The 20363-nt window shown below is 40.9% G+C and overlaps 2 protein-coding genes across 8 annotated transcripts in view; both read right to left on the bottom strand.

The window, feature by feature from the left end:
- mtmr3 (myotubularin related protein 3) overlaps positions 1 to 10634 on the bottom strand; it is a 28955-nt gene extending 18321 nt beyond the window's left edge. For all 5 annotated transcript variants that reach the window (XM_034871693.1, XM_034871695.1, XM_034871697.1 and 2 more), the window contains exons 1-5: positions 10440 to 10634; positions 8518 to 8589; positions 5653 to 5709; positions 4523 to 4612; positions 2381 to 2497 (exon numbers count right to left, since the gene is read on the bottom strand). In XM_034871693.1, the coding sequence (XP_034727584.1) occupies positions 2381 to 2497; positions 4523 to 4612; positions 5653 to 5655 (210 nt within the window). In that variant the 5' untranslated portion in view covers positions 5656 to 5709; positions 8518 to 8589; positions 10440 to 10634. The remainder of the gene's footprint in view (positions 1 to 2380; positions 2498 to 4522; positions 4613 to 5652; positions 5710 to 8517; positions 8590 to 10439) is intronic.
- A 1642-nt stretch (positions 10635 to 12276) lies between these two features.
- Positions 12277 to 20363, bottom strand: part of cux2b (cut-like homeobox 2b) — a 99058-nt gene continuing 90971 nt past the window's right edge. For all 3 annotated transcript variants that reach the window (XM_034871690.1, XM_034871691.1, XM_034871692.1), the window contains exons 18-22: positions 16928 to 17093; positions 16247 to 16552; positions 15974 to 16162; positions 15087 to 15363; positions 12277 to 14907 (exon numbers count right to left, since the gene is read on the bottom strand). In XM_034871690.1, coding sequence (XP_034727581.1) covers positions 14094 to 14907; positions 15087 to 15363; positions 15974 to 16162; positions 16247 to 16552; positions 16928 to 17093 — 1752 coding nt within the window. In that variant the 3' untranslated portion in view covers positions 12277 to 14093. The remainder of the gene's footprint in view (positions 14908 to 15086; positions 15364 to 15973; positions 16163 to 16246; positions 16553 to 16927; positions 17094 to 20363) is intronic.

Below are 20363 nucleotides of genomic sequence, written 5' to 3'. Positions count from 1 at the left end.
TGAGCTCCGCAACTCCAGCCATGTCATGCAGATGCCTCGTCAGCATGCCATTACATTACATTACATCGTCATATGTGTGAAGAGAACAGCGGCTCTGTCTAATGCAAGCACGTTGAGGCGGTGTGCGAGCCAAGAACCAGAGGCTCATTAATTATTTAACTTCTGCAAAACGTCACAGGCAGCAAGAAGAAACAGGAAACACTTGGAGGACTTCCTGGTATGACATGTGATGATATGGATGAGTTTTGAGGCAGTCTCAAGATTTGTGATTTATTACTTTTTTTTTTTTTTTTTTTTTTACATACTAGAAAGTAACAGACAAAATAACTTAAAAATAGGGAATGAAATACTGCAGCGAACAGTAGGGCTCTACTGTTAATATTATACATGAGTTTTGATAATATTACGGAAACAAAAATCTTCACTTATATCTTACCTCAAGAAAAGTCAAAACAAAAAGAATCAGATGTTAAATGTTAAACTCAAACAGCAATACTTTGATTAATTTAAATAGTATAAAACTGTCAACATTTTTATTTAAAAGTAAGGAAGGAACTATCCAATCAAAGAATCAGTGTGCAGACCTAGGCCTGAACTATCTCGCAATGTTTACGGTTTGGCTTGTTCATGTGAATTTTCCCAGTCAGGAGCCCATTTTTCCAATTATTCCACCACCACATGAACACAGCACAAATGCAATGTTAACTCAAGTGAAAAATAAAGTTATGTATCCGCCCAGGGATTCCTATCCACTCCAAAAATGCGTGGGTTCTTCCTTGGCCCATGCTACACCCTTCCACCAAGTTTCATGAAAATCGAACCAGTAGTTTTCCACAATCCTGCTGACAGACAAGTTAAAAAACAAAGTAGAAAAAAAGCCGAGATTAAAAGATGACCACCTTGGTGGGGAAATATACTAGTTTAAAAATCTGACCAAACATTCAACGGCAAATTTTGGTACTTGACAGTTTTTAAAACTTAGTAGGGCTACAATTATGATTTTTTTTCATCATGATTTTAGCCTCCTACAATTAAATGAACATCAACTGTGATATTGCTGTTTAAAAATCCATTCTTTGCTTATCGTTTCTACAGTTTAAGCTATTCGTCGGTGAATAAATGCAACAACTTCAAACGCTCAAATTTCTGTCTTACTTGCCATCTGCTAATCAAAGTGAAGGGGGTTAGCCCCAAAGTTAACGACAACTTTAGCACAGGCTCACTTTAGATGGGCTGACCTTTAAGGTGGACCAGCTATTCTCCTTTAAAGACAAGCCGCTTCTTCTCCTAGCTTTTCGAAACATGCTTATACATTTTTATTTTGGTCTTTTTATGGGATTTGTTGACAATGACAATATCACCAGACCTATCCTTTATGGATGTAAGAAATAAGTTGTATTTATTATTAGATGATGAAAGGTTTTGAGGGAAGGAAGTGAAGCCAAACGCTTTCCCTGTAGCGCGTGATCTGTCATTGCACAATATTGCTGCAACATGTCAGCAACAGAGAGGCATGGTGATCTGAACATAGCATATGCTTTTCCTAAGGTATTTAGAGAGAGATTTATTGGTCAAATTAAGTACTTCATTTAGAATTGCATGTATATAGATAGTCATCTTGTGCATAACAACATAAAATAGACTGGAAAAGAGTTTTTTCTTCAGTACCAATACCCAGTGCGGCCCTTCAGTACACAATATAGAAGATACAGTGCTGATGTTATCATGTTTAAATGTGGTGTGGCCGTCTCTCGGGGGAATTGTAGGGTAAATTATAAAGTGTGGTCTAGAGTAGACTTATGATAGATGACATTGAATTGAATTGTGCCCCCAGGTTGTAATAAGTCATAGTTTTTAATGGAGACAGTCTAGTAGTAGGAATATAAAAGAGATCTTTGTAGTGGCAAATGGGGAAGTTTCTTTTTGAAAATGACCACACTTGGGTAACAAAACAAGTCTCTTTTTCTTAACATGGTAGAGAAGTAGAGAGGTAGAGAGAGAGGGAGAGAGAGAAAGAGAGGGGTAGAGAGAGAGGTAGAGAGAGAGTGCAACTGTTATGCATCCCTTGTGAAACCAGTGCAACCAAGGCAACAACAAGTGCAGAGAGAAAACGGAGCGGGCGGGCAAGTGCAGAAACAGAGGTGATGAAGAGTCACGAGGCACTGCTGCCAGTGCAGATCAGCTCTGAATGGCCTGGTCACCACAGCGCTGGCACAATGGCCCTGATTCTGTCCATTCACAAAACATGAATATTCACACTCTCACACAGACTTGAATAGAGAGAAAGTAGTACATTTGTAATTATTTTGAGCTGTGTGAGAGACAATCTTTAATCATATCTTAACATCAAGCTCATTGTTCACTTTTCAAAGATACTTACGTTGACAACGGACTCTTTGAACTTGATGTGTAGGCGGTAGTTAGATATTGCGATGATGGCATCCTCTGCTCTCCCCACATACTCTGTGAACTCACCATGCAGCTCAGGAAAGGGCACCTAGCAACAGCAGGAGATAAAACATGTCAAACAAACTGCAGAGCCACACAGATCCCCAGTGATGTTGATACAAGCACGGAGGGCTGTGGTACAATCGACTGTTTCACTAGATATGGTCATCATGACAATTTTACAACTTCAGCAGTCAGGCAAAAATTATACTGTATGTTTGAATCTTGCAGGTAAATCGAGTTCTTTTTTCTTTTCTTTTTTAAATATAAACTGTACTGCTATTCTTGCAAAGCATGAACCTTTTCCGTAACAGAACTTTTAGAACCAAGCAACTTCACAATCTTTTTCAATTGGGATTTTTTTTTTTAATGGGGAAAAAAAGCCTTATGATCACAACGACTGCAAAACTTGTATTGGTCCAGTACTGGTCAAATTCAAAGGATCTGATCTGATTTTTATCGCATATTGAAGAAAAACGTATAATCTAATACGTTTCATTGGCCTACAACTATGATGATTTGATGTTCGGTGGTCTGCCCATACTAGAAAACTAGGAAAAACGATGTTCTACTAAAGCCCGTGAACGCAACTGCCGGCTGCAAGGTTGCATTTTAGATGACGTTAGCTAGTGCAATATGGACAAAAAATTATATCTTGGAATTTTCGGGTGAATGGCAAAACACATTATAGATCTTGGAATTTTTTTACAAAGTGGGCTAAATGTTACATTCGAAGTCAAAGCTACATGTGAGATGTCACAAGCGCTTTTAATAAAACAGATTTTCATCACAATAAAATGCAAAGAGAAGGTTTCCTTTCCTGCAACACATGTAAATGAAAGGTTATCTAAGAAAATTAGCCCAGTACAGTACAGTACAATTCTCTGGTTTATCTGTGACGTTTCTGAGCTAACACTGCAGACTGAGTTCTCTACTCACAGAGTGATGGCTGATTCATTATGAACATGTCCAGCGTGGGTTGAATGCGCTTTGGCGAGTCAGCGGCATTACAAACGCCTCGTGCATGAAATGCCTGGACTGTCACTGTGCTGCATTTTTATGAACTGTGATAATTTGGCAATGGGTCACATTTCTCGCCTGGGTACAGAAGGCTCCATCTCACATGCTATTACTCATAGAAGAGTTTTAGTTTGTTGCATTTAGTAACTGTACCTATTTTTTCCTAGCAGAAAGTTGCAAGCGAAAATATTGGTACCAAATCAGGTTTTTCTCATTGCTTAACATGTAGACAATTGTCTCCAGTGTGGACCGGCACTGTTGCAGGAGAGCCAGTGTGTGAGACAGACACGGCTATCCAGAAGAAATTTCGCAACATTAAACTATATCGATATAGACAGTATGTCTGATCTCTTATCTTGTTTGAAAATATATTGACATAAGGTAAAATATCGACATATCGCCCAGCCCTACGTCATCACTAACTGACAGCGGCCGGGGCTATCCAAAGATAAGTTCAGTTCTCCAGATAGCCTGCCTAACGGCAATATATACGTTCAGTCCGGTCAGTTTTTTCTCTGTGAAATGAGGTTGCCTCAAGTGCAGTTGGAAACGTCAAGATCTATAAACAATTTGACGGGAAATGGTAGTTGTGAAATATAAAGTCTTCTTGTGCTACATTGGGGGGTTAACACAACACAGATGGGCCATTTCAGTGACAGTCTCACCGCTCTACAACCCTGCGAAAAGAAATTGGCGGATTTCCTGGTCTGAACGTCCATGTAGTTGTTTCAGAGAGGGAAAAAGACAACATCAGATTGGTATGATTCTCAGGGTTGTGTTATCAGTATTGGAATGAAAAAGTACTATCAATTAGTTTGCAGTACTGAAAACAGACTTTTCTCAACACAGATATTGAAAAACGTTTTCAAATTACAGGGATTTAGATATCACTACACATTTGAGACTTTGCTTCTGAGACTGGTCAAACTGAAAGGAATCTTAAATCACACGGTCACAGTGATTACGTAACTGATGACAGAGACGAGATTCAACCACATATAAACACATAACCGTTACAGAACAAGATAAGCATTGAGGGCAGCGGCTTCCTCACCTGCATGTTTTCCTCCTCGAGAACGGGGGACTTCTTGGGGAAGATCTGATTGGCCTGGATACATTCCAAGCTCTGCTGCCCCTCCTCCTCCTGCAGAGAAAAAGGCCTGTTAACCCTTTAATAAACTAGTTTCAACTTTACCAACCACAACTATGTTTTAGTCACATATTTTTTCTGAAGTTTTAATATGTCTTTGAAAACAGTCTTCCAGGTTAGGCCGGCAGGGTGATGAATAACTCATCATACACCACACATTTATGGTAAACAAGGGATGTAATCCCTGACTCTGATTGATTGTCTGTCCCAATAACCTTAGGAATGACAAAAGTCTCACAACCTTTGTTGATATTCTTTTGCCAAATAAAAAAAAAAAAAGGTTTTGGTTGGCAAAATTCAATTATAGACACTATTCATTTAAAAGGCCGTTTTTATCAGCAGGCTTTAATTAGGGCTGAACGTTTGAGGTTGCAATAGCCTTATGCAACATATTTCATGGAGGATGCCTAACAGCGGGGAATGTGAGGCATGGATATACAAGTTGAGTCAGGGATTTTCTTCAAAGGCTGGTGAAAAATATTTCTGGCCTAGTGCCGACAGAGATCGACAGGAATCTATGGCCTGTGTTTGGTCAGGATAGAGTTTAGTCTGAACATTTTGCAAAGAAATATTAAGGTGGTCGAAAAAGATGGCAGATAACGGAGAGCACCGGCACATCTCTGCAGGATCCTGGCTCAACACGAGTCAAGTTGATACACAAAGTGGTCATGGCTGGATGAGCAGGGTGCTGAGGCCAGCCAGGGGGCAGCAGCCACACAGCAGCATGCCAAGAACACAAAAACTCACACATAAACACAACGTTCAACATGCAACACATCCGATCCAGGTGTTTTGTTATGATGCTACAATACAAGACTTCCTCCAACTTCCTGCAGTGAAAATTAAAAGCTGGCGTGCTTAGATAGCATCTTTGGAGGACCTCTGACACTGTTGCAGCTGATTTAACTGTCTGCTTCCTGGTAAACAGAGCCGATTAAACGTGAAAATCAATGGAGAGTATCTGATTCTGCAGAATGCGCAGAGGCCACACAGCAGTTACTGTCCAAAGTATACATGAACTGAAGGTACGTTACCATGGCCCCTCGGAAGGAGTGTGGGTCACCCGACAAGAAACTCCGGCCTGGAGCAGTCTGTTTAAGAAGAGCACAGAATGTTGAGTTATTCTGACAGTTAATATGTAAAGCAGCCATCCTCCTCTAAGATGTGGTCTGATCACAATTTAAACTCAGGTTGCCCTTACTTTATTAAATTAAAATTTATTAATACAACTTTCTCCCCCCTCCAGCCTTAGGTGAGCTGTTGTGCAGCTACCACCACGGGGCTCATTATAGTAAATATGACGCAACAACATTTACAGAAACAGGATTCATGTTCAAAATAGCTTATTGGCTATTCTGTCTCATTATCAATACAAATTTCAGGTCAGTTAAGGGCATTGTCTTTTCCTGCCATACATAGTTATTTTGGTTATTGTTAGAGTACTAAAGGAGATTTTTTGGACAGCCGGTTTGCTGAAAATAAATATGAAACTTCAAATTAATTTTTTAAGGTTTACCTCACTGGGGAGAAGGATAAATACATGTGTTTCTGGGCTTAAGACATCGTCCACAAACTGAAATGTCCTTTTAGCCAAGGACATTTATTATATGTTGTTCCCTATCTCTCTCTCCACTTATTTCCTGTTATCTATCTACTGTACACGCTCAAATAAAATGCACAAAGTGCCCCAACAAATACATGTTTAACATCTAAAAAAAATAATAATAATAATTCTGTATGCTCTTTTCCCCCCCCAATAAAAACCAGTTGTACCAAAAGAGAACATGTTTAGTCTGATAAACCAGATAACTGTATCTACTCTGGATGAAATTACTACCAGGAAACGACAAACCAATGTTTACATGCTTGTGGTGATGCGCAATGTGCCATAGGGGCCAAAACAAAATCTATGTTTGGTACTGCCTATTTGTTTTGCTTTGTCATGGATCATGTGTGCAATAAACTTTACACCTTTATCAATTCTAAGCTATAAATCGTGATTCATATTTTTCCTGAATCGTGCAGGCCTATTGAACGTATAAATACTTTCTCAGAGAATGGATCTAGGCATTGAACTGGTTGCAGACTAGGGCTGCACGATTATGGCCAAAATGATAATCACGATTATTTTGATCAATATTGAGATCACGATTAATTATTAACACATGTAAATGAAAATTATCTGAACTACATAGCCAAGGATATATATATATATAAAAAAAAAAAAAGTATCACTGTTAAAGCTCCTTCACTTGTTTTCAACAATAACTGATAAAAAGAGCTAGGGAGAGAGGGGGAGTGTGATGGACACTACTTACAGAGTGACGGCTGATTCTTTATGAATGGGTCCAGCAGCTCCGTCTCACACGCTATTACTCTACCAACTGAAGTTAGTTGCATTCAATAACTTCTTCTGTGTTTTTGCTGCGATAGCTGAGTTACCAGCGGACACACTGGTACAAATACAGGTTTGCCTCTCATGCTTAAAAATATCCAGCTGTGTTAATAATAATTAAAACTGTGGACAAATTTCAGAAGTGTGAACCGGCTGTCGCCGCTCTGTCTCTGTTGCTGGGGAGCCGTGTGAGTTAAAGGGGGCGGGGTTGCGCGGAGAGTAAGAGAGATCCAACATAGGCCTGGCTTTACAGAAGAAATGGGTCATGTAACGCAACATTAAACCATATCAATATAAACAACAGTGCTTCGTTTGTGGAGAGACAGCCAATGCGAGGACATTAGGTGCGATCTAGGAAAAATATGGGTCGCACCCTACAGCCCTTTGAGCTAACAGACACTATCTAGCACCTTAGAGCCCTGTGAGCTAACAGACACTAACTAGCACCCTAGAGCCCTGTGAGCTAACAGACACAAACTAGCAGCGGTCACTGCTGTTGTCTGAAAAACAACACAGATGGGACAGAATGTTACGTTTACTGGTAAACTGGTAAATCTTGGGTTATAACGTATAACGTATAACGTATAACCAACTGCTATCTGTTGTGGAACTTTCCTCACGTTATTTTATCCTCTGTGGCCGTCTACAGCTAGAAAGTAAGCTGCGCAGTGGAGGGAACAACTCTGACGGAGACATGATCAGACAGTGGTTTATGGAGTGGTAGATTGGCTTTGCAAAAAACCCTGGAGCGTTCTATGAACGAAATGACGCATTTAAAATATCACTTGATTACGCAAATTTGATCGTGGGAAGCCAAAATTGTGACCGTGATTAAAATTGTATTAATTGTGCAGCGCTATTGCAGGCCAAGATTGACCAGGAGATGGTAAAACCCTAGTTGAACAGTCATATTGAAACCGGTCAGTAGCAATTCAATTCAACAAGGGAAGACTTACATTGGCAGGATTTAGGCCTCCAATGATTTTTGTGCTCCGGTGTAAGCTGATATCGGGGCTAAGACTTGGTCTTCTGCGCCCCGGTCATTGTTTACAGTCAGAGTCAATACCTTTTGTAGGTGTTTTAGGTCCAGACAACATTTTGGCTAATGTTCATAACACATATGCGAATATAAACACAGATACATTTTTAAAATCTAAATTGCCATCAGACAATAGCCAGTGAGTTCCAATAAGGCATTTCAACCGACGTGTTCTGCCTCTTTTCTCTTTCTCCCCATGCGGACAGTTTACCTGCATGCAACCAAAGCCCACTCAAACTTGACTGGTCATTCTACTCTGACTACAAATGCTTCCGATACCCAAATCTTGTCCTGTTGCCTACAGATTCCATTCATTAATTAATGCTGATATCTGTGTAAAAGAGATTACAGCAAATGTAGTAAGCACGGACAAAAGAACTGTTGGCCACAATCAAAGAAACAGCAGATGGCTGAAAATGTCAATTAAATAATGTGTAAAGTGAAGGGATACATCTTTAGACTTACCGTAATCTGTATCGGACAATGAGCAGTCCTGATGATGCTGTTTGGAAACCCTTACAAGTAAGACATGGAAATCTGTGGAAATGAAGGCTAATTATTTTCCTTATAAAGAGTAGACCTTTTCACTGACACGTTTAAGTTACAGAAGTTCTTTTGATTCCCTTGCAAATGCAGCTGTACTGTTGGTCAGATTGGTTTGCATGTGAGCTCAGAGATAATACTTAAACTCAATTGTGGAATGGAAAAAAGCTAGTTGGATCTTGAAGCGCTACATCTACAGTCTAGCTAGTAACAGGCATGGTTTAGGTCACATTAACTGGCAATGTAATGTTCACCTTCAGAAATAAACAAGGACACTCTATTCATAATATCAATTTTAAACCCTTGTAGCCACATATTAAGGTCAATAGAAGCTAATGGAAGACATGGCAGATGTATTAGTGTAAAATAATCATTATTTGTGGTTTAACCATCCAACAATGGTTAGTTACCTGACCAGATGACGCACATACCTGGCATAGCCAATCACTTTACACCCCTTAGCTGGTGGAAGGTGTTGATTTCCTAACCAGTGTAGTTAAACTAGCTGAAAAGTTCACCAAGAATACCAACTTTGTATTGTAATATCAAACTATTTTACAGAGATTGTAGTTAAAATGATATCACCTAACATCTCTTTTTAAAACAGGCAACATGTGAGGGATCTTTAAGCATACAGGCCCACAATCGGTTGTAGAGGGCAGCTACTCTTGAAAAGACTGAAATTTGATCTGAGGAGGTCAGTGAATGAGAAGCACAGGACCTCAACACACCTTCTCCGGGCAGAAACAAGACCAAAACCCCTATTGCATCAACAAGGAGCTCCACTACTGTCCGCCTGGTCTTTAAAGAGTGGTACGAAGCAGCGAGGGGAGGGTCACTGAATGAGGAGTCCAGCTTTCACTGACGGTGCTAGCTGATAAAGCATATCTGCCACACACACACGGCTCTGTTTACCGCAGCAGGCTCATGACCCGTGGCCACGCTCAGTCTTGTTCTGAGTTCAGAGTCACACAGGGACGGCTAAGCCCCTTAGAGCCTTGACGTTACTCATATCCCGTGACAGGCCACCATGCATCACAGGCTGCAATATAACCAAGGAAATAGCCTCAATATCCTAACTAATATTATAACATTTTAAAAATAAATAAATTGCATTGACTAATTTGACTGCATTGAAGGTCAGGTGGTAAAAATGTATGTAGCAACGGCAGTAACGTTGGCTTAACTTTGTGTCTTACCGTTAACATTAACACTTACATTGAAACGTTAGCTTACAATCGCTAGCTAACACTTTAACGTTTTCAAGTCGGCTAGCTAGCGTTTGGTGAGGAAATAACCGTAACCCTTTTGAATCTTCGTCTAGCTAAATGAGTGCTAACAAGCCAATTGCTCTGTAACAGAACGTTACCAACTATGGAGAAACCATTTATTGCCAGGCCAATTAAATCATGCAAACCAGTCCGTCAGATAACAGACAAAAGTGAGTAGCTAGCTTTGCTTGGGGTAAGGTTAGCATTAAGCCAATAGATTTTCTGCAGCTAGCTAACGTCAAAAGTAATAACGTAGCTAGCTAAATAGTTTAGTACTGCTGGCAAGCTAACGCTTAACGTTAGTCCAAAGTGGATATTTGGATTGCAAGGAGACCATAACATTTAACTTTACTTGCAAACAGCGTGTTGTTGTGTTGCAATATCATAGTACTCGGTGTTTGCCATTAGTAGCTGTGGCATTGACAAGCCAGTAAGTTGGGCAGCTAGCATTAGCTGGTTAAGCTAGCACCGCTCACTGCAACTGTTTTTGTTGTTATGAGATGGAGGGCGGAACCCAAAACGGAGGCCTCTGTCAAAACACACCGAGGAACTGACCACAACCGGCGGACTCACCAGAGAAAGCAGTGATGAGAAGTTAGAAACCAACGATTCATCGGAAGCCCGTGCAATTACTAAGCAGCAAATAAACCTCGATCAAATAGGCATTAGTCATATCCGAGCCGAGGCCAGCTTCACTGCGTCCCTTTCCAGCACCGAGCCGTCGTCGCCATCGCCGCGGATTCTCTAGCTAGCCCAACAACCTACGTGTGTGTGATGTCATCGCGTCAGAGGGACGCTCTGGGCTGGGGAGGGGCTTAGACGCACCATGCGGTACGATCATGTAAACACTGGGCAACTGAATAATGGACATGATGAATAACACTGAATTCCATCAGAGTGAGGACGTGTTTGGATAATCGAGTGACTGCTAATGAAGCAAACAAAGTGAAAATGATTAACTGCTCCATATAGTTAAGGATATAACATGTTTTAGATTCATACAATACACATTACAGTAAGTTTATAGTGTTTTCAAGTATTTGTTTGCATTAATGTGTAATGTGGGTGGTTGCTGCTCACTATAAAGAAATAACAACACAACACAGCAGAATCTTAAACAATTATGTATTGAATGATGGCTTACATATGCAAATTCAATTCCAAGAGGCTTGGCATACCTTTGTCCATTCTTTTACATCTAGTAGCCTGACATGTGAGGCATTAGACAGTTATTTTAGTCTGCAGGACACTTCTATTTATTGGCTCACAGCTGACTTTCAATTTAAAAAAAAAAATCTTTGTGACAAACCCTGTGTCAGAGTTGGAAATATTGTTTCTATATTAACAACTCTGAATACAATCATTCAAATTTTGCTGACCAATTGCCTCATTCTTTAATGACTAATATCAATTTCCAAAATAAAACCATCTAATGTGTAGGGCCCTTGTTATAAAAAGCTTTGCTTTTTTTCTGAACTGGTTTACAAAAAGCCCTACACCCCTCTGAAATCACACTTTACCACGAGGCATTAGTCACGTGAGAATAATGCACTAGGCATATGATATGGCACAACATAATCTTGATTTAAAATATTTACCTGGAAGTACGTTAATGAGTTCCAATTTTACTGGATTCATGATGACTTTGTGAGAGCCAAATGTATCAGCTGCACCATGCATGGACTTCACTAATGTTAAAAGACTTTAAGTGCTGATTTAATGTCCCTGTGAAAGAACAACACAAAAAACAGTCCTAACCCTTGTAATGAGAGCAGAATGGATTTGCATGCAAAACAATGAGATGAGCTTTACATGAAGAGATAATGTGTGTAAATACATTTCTTTTTCAGTCATATGTCCATGTTACCATGAAAGACAATGAAATTTCCACATTAGAAATGCCACTTCTAATCATACAGTATATTATGCACAAAAAATGGTGGTTCAAAAACCAGAGAAAAATCTTCTGTGGCTCCAAGAGAAAAACAAAACAGTATTTTAGAGAGCAAGGTCTACTGATCTGAAAAATTCAACCCATTAGCCTCATCCTGGTAGTTTCCATCTACACTATCCTCTGACACATCAGTGTAATGAATTACAAAACAGCAACAGCTCTCCAACAAACCACCACTTTCTGTGAAAGTTGCATTTCCCGTATATACACAACTTCCACATATCCATTTAATATTTAACGTCATTCTCTACACCACATCATGTTTATCATAGTCACCACCAATGATGAGAGCAACTGTTTCAGTAAAGCTTTAAAAAGCAAGACTACCCTGAGAGAAGGTCTAAAATGTGGGCAAGCTTGCCAGACCAGTACTGGCTTGAATGGGTTTGGTTTATTAAATCTGTACACTCTATTTCAATATAATCAGCACATTTTGTTCCAAGGATGTAAGACTTCTTTTGTAATTGTGTAATATATATCTCTACATAATACAATCCAAGTCCTCTGAACTATGTAGACATGTGCAAGTGTTTACTACCAACTTCAACGATACAGCAAAGGCAAAGACTTGTGGACACTAATTTAGGATAATGTTGATAATTGATATTTTCTTGAGTCCTCACAATTATCAAAATCTAAGTGCTGTAAGTAGTTCATACACGAGGTATTGAATATCTAGTTAACTGTTCTGAGTATAAAATAGAGGCAAAATACATAAAGAACATATTGCAAGCATGACAAAGAAACCTCCACAGACACAATACACAAGTGGTCAAAGATAATATGAGGGGATACCTGTAAGCTTTTGTGTCCTTGAATACAGTGTACTTACAGATTGGATGTTTTTATGTTGATGAGAGGTCATACTGTATCATGATCTCAAATACTGAGGTTTAGCCCCACTGTAGTGTTGCTCAGAGCAACTTTTTCAACTCAAACTGCCCAGCCAAACATCTCGTTGCTTAGAGGTTGAGGTGTTTGATCAAGTATGTGTATTCTAGCTACGATAAGCTATTATAAGATCATAATACAAACATACAACAGAAGTATAGACTCCCTATCTCTTCAAAGAGCAGCATATTCTATGAAAAGAGATTTTCATTCAGATCAGTTAAATTCGCCACTTGCTTCATGTTGGATTCCCGGCACATCTGAGGCATGATACAGAGTACTTTCCCTCCATTGATTCAAATAAGCGTGGGTCATGTTTACGTATAAGAATAAAATGCATGGTCCTAGCAGGATGTGCATCAACATAATCTGAGGTAAACCAGGTGTCCTGTGTCTTGGCCTGTTACAGTCTGAGAACCAGTGCCTTGGAGGGTCAGAGAGGTAAGTCTGAAAGAAATCATGTAAACTGTGCTCGTGTGTAGTGAATGTTTCACATACTACCAAAAAGCACAAGGGCCCTAAACTGTAAACCTCGAGGATTATGCAAAGAAAAGAGGAAAAGAAAACACTAACAGTACTGTACTCATTAGATTCGACGTTTCCTTTTTTGTTATTTTTTGCAGGGTTTTCAACTTTTTTTTCAACTCTTGTTTTCGCTCAAGTATAATCACAGGTGACTAACTACAGAGGATAACAGGGGCAGGTGAGTACCATGCTACATCAGGTTTAGAGAAGGCTATTGCAGACAATTCTACAACATGTACAACCACATTTTATACGTGTGAGTTACAAATATTTCAAAACATATCACCAAGAAACTAAGTACATACAAGATGTTAAGTATTTAGAGTCTTAAAGGACTATCCCTCAGTCAGTAATAGGATTTCATGTTACTTGACTTAAACTGTCCAGTCTTACAGACAAAATCTGAAAAATTGCTATTCAAAAAGTAGCAAATTTGGTCAATGTCTCTTTTCAAATAGTTATAGTGCTTTTAATGGCTTAAGACAGGGGTCTTTTTTTTAATCTCACCCAGTGGCAATCTACAGAACTTCAGTGTACATTTTATGACACCATAGCTGCAAAAGTCTTCATGTCAAGTCCAATAGGTAAAACAACAGCTAGTGCTGTCACATATATTTCAAAGTAGTATGCATTATCAAAAACAAATACACAATTATAAATTGTTTTTAACTCTTTAAGTTCCTGTAGGGAATTCAGCCATATGTTTAGCTCTGCGTTCCCAATTCTTATGAGTTATCAGTCTGAGAGAACAGGCCTTCAGGAGCTACGCTCCGTTCCAAGTTTTTAGGAAGCTTCTATTTGAGACTCTCCTGTGTACCATGAGGGTCATCAGGACTAGATGCACGTAAAAGGGGCAGTTAAAACTCCCATTCGAGTGTTTCCTCTCGATTGGCTGCTCTCTCTAACCTGTGGATGATGTTATTGAGGTTGGCCATTTTCTCATTGCGTCTCTGAGAGCTTCTGTTGAGTTTGGGGCTTTGGAAAGGAGGGAGCTGGTTAGGATCCAGGCTGTGACTGGTGCTTGTTGAGGGCGGATTGGGCAGCGAGGGCGAAATGGGAGCAGAGGAGGAGGGGACGGGGGAGACTGACATCATGAGGCCGGGTGAGGATGCAGCAGAGGGAGAGTTGAGGGAGACCTCTAGGCTGCTGCGGCAGGGCTCTGATGAAGCCTTGAAGCTGACAGGATCAACAGGTGACTTTCCGGAGTCTTCCCCCTCGTGCCTGGACTGGTTGGTTCTCTGTGGACCGTCTATCGCGACTGGGCCAGGGTAGAGTCCCTGAGCCTGGCTGCTCAACCCTTCCTCCTGCCTCAGGCTCTGGCCAGCCAAGTGGGGCTCGCGGCAGCTAGCGATGGGATCCTCATGCTCGCTTTTCAACTGCGGGAACTGTACGGCTGTGGAGAAACACTGAACCCTTGACTGTTTCATGGAGCCATCCCTTCCTTCCTCCCCCTCGTCTTCCCTGTCCATTGCCTCCTGTTTGACATGAGGCAGTGCGGTGTTGGCGCTGAGAGGAAGGCTGGAGTGGATGAGTCCTGAGGGCTGCTGCAGCCTCCTCTCCTCTCCATCAGAGTGGGGGCTCCGCGTCACTGAGGGAGAGTAGCTGTGGTGCTCAGCATCTGTGTCATTGTCTGGCATACCCTCCATCAGCACCTCCCGTCGCATCCGGGACCTGCACACAAACACTGCTGTTAGACAGTCAGATAAAGGCACAAGGGTCAGGGTATTAAAGTTAACTTTTTAACCAATTTACATTTCAGGTATATAGTTGCAGATTAAAATAAATGTACAGAAGTGATGACAACAAGAGAAACAGCTAGTAGCAAACATCACAATGGTCACTGGACTGGCCTGTAGTTGTGGAACCAGTTGATGACAGTGTTGGTTTTGAGTTTAAGCTGGGAGGCCAGTATCTCAATGGTGTTCTGAGAGGGGTAGGGCTCCAGGAGGTAGGCCTTCCTCAGGGATTCTTTCTCTTCAGCTCCCAGCACCACCCGAGGCTTCTTCACCTGGTTGTAGGGGCACAGGTCCAGCGAGGCCAAGGCCGGACTCACACACTCAGAACGAGTGCTAGGCGAGTCACTGTCAGAGCCGGTGCTCAGCAGCCCGTACCGCCTTTTCAGATAGGCTGAAGGGAAGACAGTAATATCCAGCGTAAGGGGATTACATTTTATTGTATTTACTTTTATTTAAACAGGAAGATACTTATTCAGTTTAAAAATCTCTTTTCAAGACTGTACTAGCCAAGACAGGCAGCCGTACAACCACACACACATACAAACACAAAAACACTAAAAACAAATGACAACTGAAACAGCAAATCCCTCTAAGTCAACCACAATCCTAAACACATCAGGCAAATCATCCTCAGCCAGATGTGGCTGCCTCCAAGTCAATCAACATCCTCTTAAAAGCGATCAATGAGACCCGCTCATTAAGTTTAATGGATTTCTGAAACTTGTTCCATGTAGAGGGAGCATTGAACCTAAACGCCTTTTCCAAGCTCAGTTCTAACCTTTGGAAGCGGACAGAAGGAAAAGATCCTGGGAACAAAGACTAGAAGTCCTGAAATTTACATCAACATGCTGTAGGTCAGAAGATAGAATGGTAGTAGACCTAAAATAGCCTGGTAGATGAAGTTATGCCAGTGTTGTCCGTGTTGATAGAGAGCACCAAAACACCAACACCCTCTCAAACTTGTACTGAAAGATATTACAGCATACACTCTGGATCCCCACCTTTCTTTTCCATCTTTTTCATGGCCCTCAGCTTGTCTACATTGTGGGGGTCATTGAGCCACAGCTGCATGCGGACAAACGGCTCCCTGCCTTTCAGGCTGAGTTTGTGCCACGGTTTAGGCCTGGAGAGCAGGTCTGACACCGAGCCTTGAGTCAGGCCCAGGATGGTCTCCCCGAAAAGACGCTGGCCTGTGGGAAACAAACAAACACAGTATGTAGGACTGCATTCCTAAGAGGGGACAAGGCAACCCCACAGTGTGAACTTAGACCCACCTAGGTTGTTGTCAGTTAGCACCTCCTTGACCTTCTTGGTGATGGCATAAGTGTCTAGCTCCGTCGACATGGCCACCAGCTCCTGGATACCCAGTGGGTTTGTGGGCTGATGCAGGGCCATGAGGCTGGGAGTGGATTTCCCTCCCGCTGGGTGGGGGGGCAACCCCAGGCCCAGGCTCTCAGGCTGTTGGTTCTCCTTGCTGCTCTCCAAGGAGTGGCTGACAGGCTCAACCAGCGGACTTGGGTGGCTCTCTGCTGGGCTAGGAGGCGGGGAGGGCGAGGACTGGGCCGTCACAGGGCTTTTATCTTGAGGTTGGAGGCATCACGAAAAAAACAGTAAATCTATAGCCTAGATGTAGCCATTGCATATGTCCCAATGTATGTAGAGTAAAATACTGCAACAATTTTACTTTATGTAATTCTGCATTTCTTCTAATAAAACATCTGTAGTGTGATTCTCTGAATTGACGTATTGTCGTTGTAAGCACAGTTTCAAAATTTAAAGTGAATTATGATGAGAATTTGATCATAGAGAAGAGAAAAAAAACACCAAATTAGAGTATAGAGGCGCTACATTTTGCAAGCGCCTCGATCAACGCCATCGTGTTTCGATTACTTTAAAGCCATCGTTCAGTTGCATTTGATTGTGTGTGTGTTTGTGTGTGTGGACTGCAGTCTCACCCAGAGTGTGGCTGTGGTTCGGGGGCTGGCTGAGGCTCTGGCCTAGCTGGTCCAGTAGCCATAGCTGCATGCGGATGAAGGGCTCCCTGCCTTTCTGGGTCAGCTTGCTCCAGGGTTTGGGCCGAGACAGCATGTCGCTTACGCTCCCCTGAGAAAGTCCCAGCACCTGTGCCATGAAATAAATAGATTTTACCTACGACTTTTTGTAACAATGCTAACATAAAATGTGTTAAGGATGAGAGATTTCCAAATTATTATTACAAAAATTAATCTGTTTGCACTTGGGCATTTGGCGTCAGTGGTTCATTTTCAGCAAACAACCACTAGATGGAAGCAATACGCCATACATGTTTCTGTTGAGTCTATTCAAATACAGATGTACCTTATAGTGGCATCAACATTTCATGGAGATGAAAAAAAGCCTGGGGCTGGAACAGAGTGCTGAAAGTTTTCAACGGCCACATTGTGTGTATGTATGAGCATGAATTTATTCATGAAGAGAACATGTGTCGTCTTCAACTAACTTTTTTTTATTTAAGTCATATATTTTCTTTTTTTGCCTTTTCAATTATAAATAAAATTTCAACACACTCCTTAATGTGCCAGAAACAATTAGTTTATTTAAAAAAATTCACCTTCACCCTATGTGGAACTCAGTTTATGGTCAAATCAACAGTCAAGGCTTTACAGATATTAATACCTCTCACGCAAAGGCCCAAGCTGGAGAATCAAGAATTGAACCCTTAATATTATCAAAATGTAAAATCTGCACCATGAAACGTAAATGGGTTATCTACTCCCGAGAGGATGAACTGTGATAAATAACAAAGGAGCCGGGAAAACACCCAGAGGGATAGTAGCCACATTTCCTGGAGCTGGTCTAACATTACATTAGATTTCAGGTCATTTAGATGACACTTTAATCAAAAGCAACTTACAATATGTCAGAGGAGCAACTAGGGGTTAAGTGTCTTGCTCAGGGACACAGTGGGCATCGCAGTGGGATTCAAACCCAGGTCTCCCACACCAAAGGCATATGACATATCCACTGTGTCATCACCAACCTAACAAAACTGATGCCTATAAACAACAAACAGTAGCTCATTTCAGGAAAAAGGCATTCAAAATAAAGTGTGGTGAATTCCCTCTGTTGGTGCATATTTGTCACAGTGAATGGTTTCAATGGTTTTGATAGAATGTAACATTTGACTAAAGGAAAACACATTTTAAAATTATTATTTAGTGAACAAACTTGTCCTACACTAGTGTCCCTCATTTGAAAAGTTGGCATTTGTTACTAAATCACTTACATTAGGCTTATAACTAGATCCAGACGATTGAGCGCAGAAAGACGGCTGAATACTGAAATGAATTACTGAACTTTACCATCAGGGTCAACCCATCACCACAAAATACACACCGTGCCACAAAGGACATTCCAGAAGAGATGAGTTGTTGAAATCTATATGAGTGTGGAAAGGTGTACAAAGCCACTAAACCACAGTGAGAGCTATTTACGTTCAGATTACAGTGTTACGGTGAAACTAGTGGCCGGCCTCCCAAAAGGTTCTACAAGGACGTGGTAACTACTCATCCAGGAAGTCACAAGAGAGAACATCCAAAGAAATGCAGGCCTCTCAGCTATAAGGACAGTTGGTGGCCCCACAATAAGAGAGATATGGGGACAAACAGGATTTAAGGGAGTGTAGCAAAGTTGTAGCAAACATTGTTCTTTCACATTCGCAGAAAAGCCCCCAAAGGTTTTTATGATAGTTGGCCTTAAAGAATCACAGTGAGTGTAACTTTTTTAGACAACGCAGGTCCTAGTATACCTGGGTTAAAGACATGTTGTCTCAATATCATTATCGCAATATATATAAAGTGTTGCTATACGTATGCAATATTTTGTGTCCACAAGAGCCCTCATTGGCCACTTTCACATGTTAGTGCACGTAATGGAGCGTACCTCGTGTGTGCATTTCAACAGAGTGACGTGTAGGGAAGAAATAGATAGAGACAACAAAATGGAACCAATCAGAGAAGAAAAATAAAAGTTGTCCTGTTTATTCTATACTATCCAAGCAGTAAAACATGTCCTGTTCTGTAGACATGGTCGTTATTTATTTATTTATGTCGTACGAGTCTGTTGAAATAAACATTGTTGTAAGAAGACTTTTTAAAAACGCTAAATTTCTTATGAATCTATTTTGATGCGTTTCCCGTCACTTTTGTTGTTTTACATGTTTAAAAATTTCAAAATTCATATCGGTATCGCAATATCAAATTTTCAATGTCCATATCGTGCAACCCTAGTATAAAGAAAATACAGAATTTCTGACTTCTAACAACTTCTCACAGGGCTGTGATACGTGAAGCAACTGTGTTATGATCATACTGTCACATGGGATATTATTGGTGTTGTTATTATGAAAGGAAGCATAAACTCTGCTCAGTGTCAAACTCTAATGCCACAAGACAATGATCCATATTACAAAAAACACCCCTGGGATGTTGAAAAAACAAAAATACAAGGGTTTGAGTGCTCTTCACAACGTCCTGATGTGAACTCAACATGGATGCAGCAGCAGGACTGAAGGAACTCAAAAGTCTCTTTCTGCATAAAGACCAGTTGGAAATACTTCTACAGCGTGGAAGTGAAATACTGAGATCATATTATTAAACGTGTCGGGCTGCGGTTATTGCTGCTAAAGTGGTGCGGCCTATTATTACATTTAAAGGGGCAAATTACTTTTTCACATGAATGATCTCATTGCTGCATTATTTTTTTCCTTAGTTACATAATGAAATGTGTTTTGTGTTACCATAGTCAACATTACATGTAGTCTGGAGATTCAGTGTGATATGTAACACATAAGTCCTTTGCGATGGCTCTGTATGTGTGGCTTCACAACACAAAGTTCCCATCACTGTTTCTGGAGCTTCTCTGATTTAGGGAACCTTGCTCATGGTGCATATTATGACAGACAAAGGGATCACTATTTAAGAGAAATGGAGTTTACAATTTGAGTTGTGTTCTTCTTCGAGCCTCAAACAAATGTATTTCTTTATTGATTTCACTGTAGATGTTTTGATAATTTTGTATCTAGTTTTAAAGCAGAGACAATTATTATTACTTGTGACAATAATTTAAAGGTCCCATGGCATTAAAATGTCATTTTATGAGGTTTTATAAAATGAATGTGTTCCACCAGCCTGCCTATGGTCCCTGATGGCGTTTTTCCACTGCTGGTAACAGCTTGCCTCGGCTCGCCTCGGCCCGCCTCGGCTCGCCTCGGCCCATTATACTTCCGTTTTCCATTGCAGATTGAGTAAAGCCTCAGCGTGGCTGGTCACTGGCTGATGACGTAATTTTCAGCGCGGGTCACAACAGCACGTCGGCTACTCGCCGCAGCCAGAAGAAATGTTTTGTTTCAAA

The sequence above is a fragment of the Etheostoma cragini genome, chromosome 5, assembly GCF_013103735.1.
Source record: "Etheostoma cragini isolate CJK2018 chromosome 5, CSU_Ecrag_1.0, whole genome shotgun sequence".
NCBI lineage: Eukaryota > Metazoa > Chordata > Actinopteri > Perciformes > Percidae > Etheostoma > Etheostoma cragini.
Note: the sequence above shows the minus strand (reverse complement) of the source record. Positions and strands in the feature narration are given on the sequence as shown.